The sequence below is a fragment of the Lagenorhynchus albirostris genome, chromosome 4, assembly GCF_949774975.1.
Source record: "Lagenorhynchus albirostris chromosome 4, mLagAlb1.1, whole genome shotgun sequence".
Classification (NCBI taxonomy): Eukaryota; Metazoa; Chordata; class Mammalia; order Artiodactyla; family Delphinidae; genus Lagenorhynchus; species Lagenorhynchus albirostris.
Window position 1 is genome coordinate 35,164,401 of NC_083098.1, and position 11,799 is coordinate 35,176,199.

The following is an 11,799-nucleotide window of genomic DNA, read 5'->3' on the forward strand; positions in this document are numbered from 1 at the left end:
TGGCCTCTCTCGTTGCGGAGCGCAGGCTCCGGACGAGCAGGCTCAGCGGCCATGGCTCACGGGCCCAGCCGCTCCGTGGCATGTGGGATCCTCCCGGACCAGGGCACGAACCTGTGTCCCCTGCATCGGCAGGCGGACTCCCAACCACTGCGCCACCAGGGAGGCCCAAGAAAATGATTTTTGAAGCCATCCCCAAGTTGCAAAAAAGCCCTCATACCAAAAGAAGAAGAAAAAGGAGGAGGAGGAAGGTGAGAGGGAGAAGAAGAAGAAGAAGAGGGAGAAGAAGAAAAAGGAAGAAACATCATGGCAGCACATGGAATCCAGAATTCTGGATTCAAATTCTGATTCTATCATTGGGTAACATAACATATGTTATCATAAAGCACTAAGCTACAGGTACCATGCAATACAGAAATAAGGGGTATTAAAGGATACTTGTTTATGAAGCATACAGCTTTGTGTATGATGCTCCATTCCACCTTCATATACACGAGAAATCTGTTCTTATGATAAACATTTAAATCCTGGGACACACGGGAGGTATAGCCTATAATCAGAATCTTCTTTCTGCATTTAATTCTTGGTCACTTGTTCCCCCAGCAAACTGCTCACAATCTCTTTGCGCATAGAAACATAATGCAACACAAGACCCCTGATTTTTAGGTCATTACTTCTGTTACCCATTCCAGGTGGCAAATCCTAATTATTCTTCCCCTGATGACTGCCTGCAGGCCACACTTCATGGAGATCCAAATATATATTATTTCTTCTCCTGGGACTAAAAAGTAAATATGAAAGGAAAACCTCCCCTTGTTCTTAGGTTTAGAAAAACTGTTTTACCAGTTTCATTCTTAATCATTTGTTAGAGAAAAAGTACAAGCAGAAAATCTTCCTCCTAGACAACATGATAATTTGCTAACAGTAATATGTTTTCTTCTAAGAAACTGTAATATAGTAAATATTACACATACTATATATTTTGAATGTGCCAGACTTCCTACTCTTAGGAAACCAGACTGGAGTTCCAAGAAGTTTAGTTAACTCTATGAGCCGTCGAAGCTTTCAAGTTTTTGACCTGAGGGCTTTTAGACAAGTTGGAATTGAAAAGATAAAGTTATTTAGGTACTTTCTTACAGCATATTTGTTTTCTCAAAGGCATTCACACATCATTTACATATATAATGTACACTGTAAACCACTTTCCTGAACAGCCTGCATTTGAAAGGATGTTCTTCACACTCTTTATGGGCTCATAAGCAGGAATTCAATGAATACTCAGAGAGCAATCTAAAATGTGAAACAATTTAATGGGTACCACATAAAACGCCAGGGCCTGTGCCAGGAACAAGACACTAATGACTGAATTCTACTCAAATCCGATTCAACCCCCACCTTAAACAACATGGAGAGCCTGCTGTCACAATTTATATACTTGGGGCAACATATAGCAGTTTCTCCCCTAGACTACTTTGCACTCAAATATATCTCTATTAGAATTAGTCGTATTCATTTTCATTTGTCTTACACGTAGTTGAGGTATTTCATTTGTGACTCTACACTTAAGAAATACCCTCTTGAAAGGGAGTAGGGCCTGCCCAATATTCCATACAATTGAAAGTAAGTATTGGCCTTACTCTGACAGTACAGTATATGGCTTATAAAATGCAAGAACGTTGAAGGCAAGATGTACCCTCACTAAAGAAAATCACAGTGGATGAATGCACATGGCACAAATACCATCACTTCAATTGCCAGTCTTAACACCTTTGTACTGACTGGAGAGCCAGCAAAGGAGATTCATAAAAAGAGAGGCATCACAGACCAAACCTGGGGTCAAGTTCTCACTGTTTATCAACTGGGATGGCAGACCAGACACTGGATCCTTCTGAGTTTCAGTTTCGTCATGTGTCCAAATGGGTTAACAATAATGTTAATTGATAAGGGTATGGTGAAGACATGAGACTTTTTACAATGTAAAAATATGAGCTATGTTACTTTGACATGAGTCATGAAGGCAATTCCTAGATATGTGAGGTATATGGAGTCCAAGGATTTATTCTCTGAAAATTTCTCCATTTGGCTCTTTTCTAGTTCTGCATGATGCTCTTCCCTGGTATTTAACTTTCATGCAGTGAGGGATACTTAATAACACAAAAATCTGAGTACAAAACACAAAACCATAAACTTCAACTACTAGGCATTTGGATCAGAAAGATCAGGGTAGAGGAATGGAGCTCCCTCCTTTCAGGATAGTCAATTGACTGAACTAAGGCCAAGGTGGTTCCAATGCTGCACAAGGGCCGGGATTATCTTAATAAACACTCCAAATCCACTCATGGCGAAAGAGAACTCCAAACCTGCTGATATCAACCACCAGCCTAGGGGCCATTCGAGGTGCCCCCGTGGCACACAATCCATGTGCTGAAATTTAACAAAAGTGAGAAATGTAAGGAATACAAAAACTATTCCACATCCTCCTCCCTCATCACACAAATTAAGTGTCATCAATAGGAAGTTCATCAACACAGAAGACACTGATAGTAAATACATGCTTTGTGTCTCCACCTCCGTAATGACTCCCTGATTTGTAAAATGGGGCAGTGTGTTAGAAATTGTTGAAATGTCATTTTCAAACATTGAGATGAATGCTTTAGTAGCATATTAATACATAAAATTAGATTTAGTTTTGGGAAAAGTAGTATATTTAGAAACACTTCTGACCATGCTTTCAACTTTTTGGAACTATTATCATTTGAGAAGTTTTGTGTTTTTTTTAATATGGTCACTAGCAAATATTTTAGGTTGAACTATAAATGTAAGTTGCAGGAGAAGAGCTGATTAAGACAAACACCTCATTGGTTCACTTTCTGAATTTCAGTTAACACCTAATTTACGATACTTCTTAATACAAATGCAGCTTGACAGGATTAGTACACATTTTGTAAGGAGCTGACAAAGTAAGCATTCCATTAGCCAGCCCACAATGTCTCAAAATTTAATAGTCAATATCCCACTTTCAGGGCTGATGTTGTCAAGAACTAAATAAATAAGCAAGGAGCCCCCACTTCTGATTTCTGAGAAAGAACACATTCTATGCAATTTGTTTCATAGCTTTGAGTTAAAATTATATTTTTAATGTTCCTCCTCTCGTAGCATTCTTCAATAGATAACTAAAGGAAATAAACCACCGAAGCCACATTGCTAAATCATTCTATTGTATCCAGGGTTGGGGAGAGAACTCTCTACACCTTAATTTAGGAAGGATAAGTCCATGATTAATTCCAGATCTTGGAACATAAAAGAGCTGTAAGGGTCCTCAAAATTCCCCTAGTAGAGGAAATCTCATATCCCCAGGAATCTGGCCAGGCACCTGAGCCCTGGCCTAGCCCATGCCTCACTGTTGGCTCAAAATGCTGTGGGCGGGGGCCTTCCTTACAGTTTGGGGGAGCAGCAGAGCTCCCTTCCCCCACCTCCCCAGACACCAGATGGTCCCAGCAGGATGTGCAAGGTTGCATTTTAAATGGATTATTTGCCTCTATCTTTTCCAAGCATTGTTAGAAAAGCTTAGGGAAGGTCCTAGTTTTAAACATTTTAAGCAGATGGTGCTAATGTACTATTAGAAACAATAGATAACAGTCTAAAAAGAAAAAAATTAATGATAGTAAATCACTAGCATCTGATACTATCTACCTGAGTTCTAGGAACATTGAAGGGTAACCCCTGTCCAGTACACTCACTGATTGAGAGGCCTAAAGGATCATTAATGTGACTAATATTCTTAAGGTTTACAAAGAATATAGTGGTAACTACAAACAAGTGAGTCTAAATTTTAAATCAGGTAAAGTTGCTAAGATGTACAAAAATCAGATTCATACATACACAATGGGGGAAGAAAATATGTTTTCTGTAGAAGAAACTATATATGGTATATATTAGACTTTTGTAGAAAAGTGAGCCATCATGAGGGCAAGAGGAAAAGTTGTGGAATTATATATTAACTTTCTCAAAAAGCCTTCACTAGCTCTTACCCACTTTTAACTGTTCCGCTGTGGGCTAAGGAGGCCTAAACAGAGAAAGGAGGGCTCAAAGAGCACCTACTTGAAGGGAAACCATAAAAGTTCCATGAATTATTACAGGAACTACCTCACAGAAGGGATGTCAGTTAAATTTTGAATTTGTAAAGCACACTACCCTCTTCAGAGACAAAAAGTGGGAAGATCTCAGGAGACTGTGTAAACAAGCAAACAAAAAGGAGCTTTAGAGCCATCTTAGACTGAGAGGATATATTTAAGAAAAAACAATCTATCTTATTCCTAACTAATATCAGTAACTGCCATTGGTGGACCAAAAAAAATCAATGTAGGCCCTCAGGACAAGGGCTAAAGAATTACTATTGGCAAATGATGAATAGAATTCAACTCTACAGAATTCTTATCCATCCCTTTTGCAAAAACTGTATTTTGACCACTTCTGAGTTGGCACTAGAGGCAGGAGGAGAAAAAAAAAATCAAGATCTGAGGAATGAAAACTAAAACAGAAGAGACTAGCTAAGAGAAGCAGCTCTATGAAATACAGTTTTAACATGAGGGTTTGGCAACCTAAAGAGGTGCCAGGCAGTAAATATATGTTTGGATATTTAATATTATGATGGAATAAAGTAGACATAGGGTTAAACATCAAATTCTAAAATGCCATACCTGGGAGGCTGCCAATGAAGCTAGAAAGTACAACACTGAGAACCAAAAAATGATAAGATCTTACTGAGAGATTATAAATTTATGAAAATTTCCATAAGAATTAGTATACTAGGACATTAGGACACTGGTTATAAAGAATAGCAGGAAGAATAATCCTTTAGGATACCAAAAGCCTATTTCTATATAAACAAGCTTGCATATGCCACTCTAAAGACAGATTTAACCTTGCAAGTCACTGACCTTTAATCATGCTTGGATTTTTTTCAAGAAAAATAAACCATTTACTCAGAAGATTAAAGGTAGGGAAGTCTTTTTTTCAGAGTTTTCACACTTGTTTAAGAGGATAAAGATACCCTTCCTTATCAGTCTTATCAGCCTCTACTCATCATTCAAAATTCTAATTTATTCATTCTTCCTCTTTAGATATTATATTTCCAATTGCCTGTGCTTTCCTGATACCCCCTTAAATACAAAAGGAGAAAAGAAGGGAGGAAGGTTTGGGGAGGGAGGGAGGGAAGAAGGAAGCGGGTAGGGAGTAGGGAGAGAACACAGATTTGGTTTATCAGGTGTCTGCTTTTCCAGGTAATCTATAGACAAATCTGAGAGATTAATTTGCACACTGAATTTGCCCAGGCTCTTCACAGATATTCACAGATACACAGATTAACATCTACTGGTACAGTACAGCAATGAAACAGGACACCTCAGTCTCTGTTCTGGAATGACCTCCTGCAGCATCAGCTTCTCAGTATCCCACAGGACCCTTTTGAACTAGAGAAAGTAAGAGAAATCTGATTGCAAATTCAGATGACTATGTATTGTGCTGACACCTTAATGTGCAAGAGAGACATTCCTTTGAATTATGCATCTTTGTGTCTGTTTATATATAGAGATCAATTACCTCTTTTCTGTCCTAATGGATTTGGCTATACAAATTACATCTGAGGCTGTGCTACACTGACTTATCTACTTCTATTTATATCAAAAATTTCTCTCTAAAGCAAAGTTAAATTAACACAAATTCTTCCTTTCTGTCCTATAGTTTCATGAACTTCAAATCAGAGTTTTGAAAGGCATACAAGTTATATTGTTTCACAAATATATTAAGGATGGCATAATTTTAACAAGTAATATTTCTCCTTGGGTAACATTTGATCTTAGTTAGAATGAGATGTAAATGAGGGATGAAGATCAATATTAATAATCTATAGATATGAGAAAGTATTGAGAACTTTCCAGATATCTAACAATGTTAATCCATCCCTGTGATAAACATTAAAAATCAGTTATGATCTCTGTCCTCAAGGACTTTATATTCTCACTGTATTTAGAAAAGATGAAATTATGTCCTTAGTCATTTCATTCATATCAGTTAATGAAAGTAACTGCACTTTTATTAGTTTAGACTCAGATAAACCTGGACAAATTTCTGTTGTTTGCATTTCAAGGAAGGCCTCCAAAAGGCCAGCTAAGAATACAGTGTAATTGTTTAATACAAGCAGACTTCGAGCAAGGAGACTTGGAATCAAGTTCTGGGTAACGTTAACAAATGGGTTTGAGCTCATGGAGCAACTGTTTTCCTATCTGGGTAATGGTAACATTAACAAATTCCACTATTTGGGCTGTGCATTGAGCTGAAATAATGTACTCAAAGTGCTCTGAAACCATAAAGCTATGCTAGTCACTATGACATCAAGCTACCATATAGTTTCAGGAAACTTAGGACCCCTGTTAGAGAAGGGCACCTTATTCAGTGGGCCATGCCCTCCACTCTGCTCTTGGGGAAGGGCAGATCAAAGGTATTCTGGAGTCTGGAGAGCACCCCCTCTTGCTTTTTGGCTATCTTTCACATATCTGTCTTCATCTTTCTTATTTTAGTGAACTTTTTTTGACTCTTGTTTGGGATTTCAATGCACTATTTAATTTTTCCCTGTTATTACTTTTATTTGTCTTATACAATGCCAAAATGAGGGACTAAGATTTTGCTACTCTTTAGCCAAGATGGTAAATTAAAGCCTTTCGTTTCACTAAGTTAAAAAAGCAGGGTTGATCATTTAAAAGTGATCTCAGATTTTGGCCATACTTCTCAGTCTTCCACTTGGGCCATTCTTATATCTCTTTCATTACACACATGTACAGGTTTGCCTCTTGTACTCAAAAATTGGGAAGAAATAAGATTAGAATAATAATCCATACAAATTTGGTTTTATTGCTGTTTTATCCTCAACAGCTCTGTTCAAAAATAAACCAAAAAAATAAATAAATAAAATAAAATAAACCAGTAGTAAAGGAAAAGGAAAAGTAAATGCTCTTAAGGTTGTTGTTGTTGTTGTTTTTATCTTGCCTGGATGTTTATGTGCTGAAGAAAATAGACATTTATGCATGAGGTGTGTTTCAATACACATGGTACAACTAAATTGTAAAATTGCACTCTTAAATAGAAAAACACACATGTTCACAGAACCTTCTTCTATACAATTTCTAATGTTAAGATAAGCCTGAAACAACATAACTTCTGAAAATGAATTCGCTAACTTTTGATACTTCTTATAATATATGCATATTTGAAGTTAATGATTTTTTAAAGCATAAGCTTTTACTTTAATGTGTATAGAAAACTACATTTATTTTCCTGAAATCAGATCAATGTATAGATAAGCCCTGATTTTCTTATATTGGTAGCTGGCTGAATCTTTCACACAACAGAGCATCAGAATAGGTGTTTTCGTAGACAATCTTTAGAAATAATATACTTCATTTCTACCGTTGCTAAAACAAGAAAACCCTCAATTTCCACCCAGTTGCAAACATTATTCAAAACAAATTTCTCAATAAAAAGTAGGTTTAAGGGAGTTGTATACTGAGTTCTGGCTGCCCAACCACAGCAGAAAGGTGTCTTGTCCTCTAAACTATAAAGGAAGGCCTAGGAAACTTCTGGTGGGATAGACTGAGTGTTAAAGGTGATGAGGAAACTTATAAGCAAAATTGAATTAAATCAGAATTCTGAATTCCAGACTGACGTGTTTCTGCTAAGCTACTCCAAGTTTTGAAGAAGTACGCGCAGTAAGAGTGCACCAGGCAAGATCTGACAACGCGAACACATATGCTCCCTGTCACAAACATACCCTCCTTGTCAGAACAATGTGCCATCAAAGGTACAAGTTAACAAGGGAATTTCCAGCATTTTCCTTCATTTGCGTACATCTTTCCTAACTTCAGGCCCAAGAGAGGTCAAAAGAGGTTTACCTAGCTAAGGAAAGGAAGACATCGCAGGCAGACCATCCGCACAGAATCGGAGCGGCAATGCTACTTTGGGGATTTTGCCCTCCCTTCCTCTTGAGATGCGGCAGAACGTGCCTTCTGTTTACAGACACTCACCTAATCGGCCCCAGGACCCTCGTGATCACTTTCCTCGCAAAGTGAATGGTGGGTCCACCGACCCAGGTTCACCTTGGCCTCACCTAAGTGGAACAGGGCCCGGGGCCAGGGCGTGTGACTCTGACCTCAGGCGGCGGGAGAAGGGCCGGGCGGGGCGTCTCGGTCCCACCGCAGGTCTAAGGGTGCAAACAGGGTGTGGGGGCGAGAAACGAGTTTGAATGGGACGGCAACTTGGAAGTGTTTTTAGGGTTTCTTGAAATGGGCAAATGCTCTGAATCCATTCAGCGGGGGAGCTTTGGAGGACGTCGCCATCCCCTTGTCGCCTGGGACGCACACAGGACCCTGGCCGAGAGGGGGCGAAGGTGTCCCGACGTGAAGTCCACCCGCCCAAGCGCGGGATAGCGGGCGCCCGGCAGCAGGGCGGCGCCGCCAGAGAAGCGCCGGGCCGCGGGCGCTGGACTCAGAGCCCTGGCTGCTGCGTCCGCGGCTCGTCACGCCGCGCCGGGGCGGGGGTGGGGGGTGGGGTGTAGGAACTCCAGGAGGTCCCCAAACTCGGAGACAGAGCTTGGCACCCGGTCCCGCCGGCGCAGAGCTGCGGCAAAGGAGGCGGCGCGGCCCCTCGGGGTGGGGAGGGGGTGGGAAAGAGACAGGTGAGACCCGGCGCCCTCCCAGCGCCAGCCGCGCCCCCGCTGTCTCGCCCCGAGAGGGCACTCACCGGCTTTGCACGGATCCTTGTAGTCCAGCGCCTCCGCCTCTTCCTCTCCGTTGCCACCGAAAGTGTAGTCATAGTCGAGGCCGGCGCAGACCCCCAGCTCCGCGCAGAGGACAGCCCCCGTGGCCACCAGCCACGCGAGCATCCCCAGGGAAAGCGTCTCCAGCCCCATCTTCCTCGCGAGGAAGGGCACCGGTGGCTGTCCTCGTGGGAGGCTCCTCGGCGCGGCCGGCGCTCAGGTGTCTGGGGACATGGGGCGCCGTCGGGCCGAGAGAGGGCTGGGCGGCCTGTCCCCCGGCGCGGGCTAGGTGGCGGGCGGGGGCAGGTACGGAGCGGGTCCGGGCGGGCGCGCGGCCAGGCTGCCTCCCCGCGGCCGTCCTTCCTGCGGCTCAACGGCTCGGCTGCCCCAGGCTCAGGCTCCCGGGCTCAGGCTCCCAGGTCCCCGGGCTCAGGCCCCGCGCGTGTCCCGCACCCAAGACCCGGCGCCGCCCTGGGAGGACGAGACCCTTCTGCACATCAACGCGTCTGAGCTGAAAGTGGGGACCGCGGTCTCGGGTGGGGGGCAGACATCCCTGCGCCGCCAGACCTTAAAAGCCGCAGAAGCAGCACGGCAACTGGCTGCGAGAAGGGCGAAAGTGGGAGGATTTGGGGATGCACTGTTTGCCTTCTCCCCCCCCCCACCCCGGCTGTCTTTTTACCCTCTTCCTAACTTAAAAAAAAAAAAAAAAGAAAAGAAAAGAAAAGAAAAGAAAAAAAATCTTCACAGCATCTAACCCAATCACTTGCATCCTGCTTACTTATTCATACAATCAGGGTCAGGATCCGGGCCACAGCCTCCTCTCCGCCTCCTTTCGGTAGCCCTACACCAGCAGACAGACACGAGCGCGCCGAGAATTCCATTTATAATTTACTAAAGATAAAAATGAATATATCATGCACTGCGTCCAGGAACAGTAGTTAATAGATGATGTACGTGCCAACCGAGAACGCCAGACCGGGGGTGGGCGAGGGATGGTGACAACTCGGCTCAAACCTCCTCTCCCCCCCAATACACAAGGAGCTTGCGACTCCCCTTTGCTGCCTTCGCCTCGGTGCAGCCCGGAGGGGAGGAAAAGTGTCTGGGCCCCCGCGACCGAGGTAAGGAAACTGCTTTCAAAGTCCCCCAACCAACAAAGTTGTGCTACGAACTAAGATCCTCAGAACTGCAGTTAAAAAAAATTCCAAAATCCAGTTACAGATTGCAGCAGCAGGAAACGCGAAGACCTCGCCAAGGGCTGCGCTGTGGCTCACGCGGGCTCAGGAAGGGAAGTTGGAAGGAACGCTTGGGAAGCAAATTTTCTGTGACAGCTCTGGCGCCCATGCCCAGAGTTACTCAGTATCCTCTGGCTTCAGTTGTTTTACTTCGGAGGAGAGTGTGTAAAACCTGGCAGCAGGATTAGCGAGGTAAACCACATGTCAGCCTAGCAGACCCAGGACAAACACAGGCTGTGGGAAATTGGCGAGGAAAAAAAATCAGAGGAAATCTCTGCAAAACCCCTGTTGTGAGCAATTCAGAGGTTTCCCTACATCTGCAAGTAGTTTCCAAAATAGGTGAGAGGACTTCTCCTCCCCCAAGTTTAAAGGACTCATGATTGGGAGCCTTCTCTTTTCCAACTAAGTCTTGAACTGTCACTTTAGCAGTGACTTGTAAAAAATATTCTGTTGCCTTTACATCTTAATTTGACTTCTAAATGTCTCCCCCTTTTCTGAGTTACCATCAACATACAATCTCATCTAGAGGGAAGTATGAAGGCAACCATACACATCCACACGTACATACATAAACACATGCGCACACACACACACACACACACACACACAAACACACAAACCTTTGACAGGTAGACCCAGTGTTTGGTTAGGGGATCTGACTAGGTTTTATGTTTGTTAAAGAAAAATTAGAGGCTAAAGTTGAAGAGGTATCAATTATTTCCAACTTAAACTAAGAGTAAAAGTATGGGAGGGCTGGGTAGAACTGACTGATTCCATGTTCCTGGCAAAACTGGGGCTTTCTCAGAAAGCCACTAAAGTGAGGGAGCCTCCCTTTCATAAATCTCAAACTTCTAACCACACGTCATAGAAAAGAGAGCAGATCTGGAAAGAACATGTTCAATTAGCAGGTAGAAGTATTTGGTTTTGAAATCTCTTGCTGAGTCATTCTCAAATTCTTTTACCCATCAAAAACATGTTTGCATAATTAATAGTGGCGTTCCTCTAGTGCATCCTCTAAACAAGAATGTATTTTGTTTAGCCTATTTGAAAGCCCAGGAAATACAGCTTTCTTTTAGAGGATCCTCTTGAGCTGCTGACAGTGTCCCCACACCCTACCCCCAGACCTTTAAAATGTCCCTTGTTAATTTAAATGACTTGCAAACGTTTCCTTAGGCTATTTTATCATAAGTAAGAGTTTGTACCTGGAGTTTGCCTAAACATCACTTACTTTGCAGTAATAAGTATGTTTCATTCATTTGTCCTGAAAAAAATGTTACAGTATAGGGACATCTACCTATTATATTTTCCTTACAGAATTTATCTTTGCTCAGTTTTACAATTTTATAAATTTGTAACTCAGAGTTAGAATGATTGACATAGTAGAGGCTCAAATCAAAATGTAGAAATGTTTCTTTGTAGCTAAAATACTTGCAGAGGATACTTATTTACATCACGGTATCCTAGGCCTCAAATCCCTGATTTATTTTTAAATATGTATTAAATCTAAGTTTATCATAATAAAATACTTACTTTTAAGCCTTATTTCTATAGTTGGTATGATTGCAAACAAAAATAGATTTTGCCCTGCCCTTGAAAAATATAAATTTGCAAGAATTTACAAGAAAACATAAAAACAATATGCATGTGAGAAAGGAGTTGAGTGTTCCATCATACGAATATAGCCATAGATATGTGCCCTATGTAAATCCAGTCTCCTTAGAAGATAAAAGAGGAGACTAATTCCTTCAGTAAGACATGCTG

General features: G+C 42.1%; 1 protein-coding gene across 1 annotated transcript in view; it reads right to left on the minus strand.

Moving 5' to 3' along the window:
* TLL1 (tolloid like 1) overlaps positions 1–9,307 on the minus strand; it is a 260,424-nt gene extending 251,117 nt beyond the window's left edge. Inside the window, exon 1 of the mRNA XM_060147159.1 lies at positions 8,791–9,307. Coding sequence (XP_060003142.1) covers positions 8,791–8,959 — 169 coding nt within the window. The 5' untranslated portion in view covers positions 8,960–9,307. The remainder of the gene's footprint in view (positions 1–8,790) is intronic.
* Positions 9,308–11,799: the final 2,492 nt, after the last annotated feature.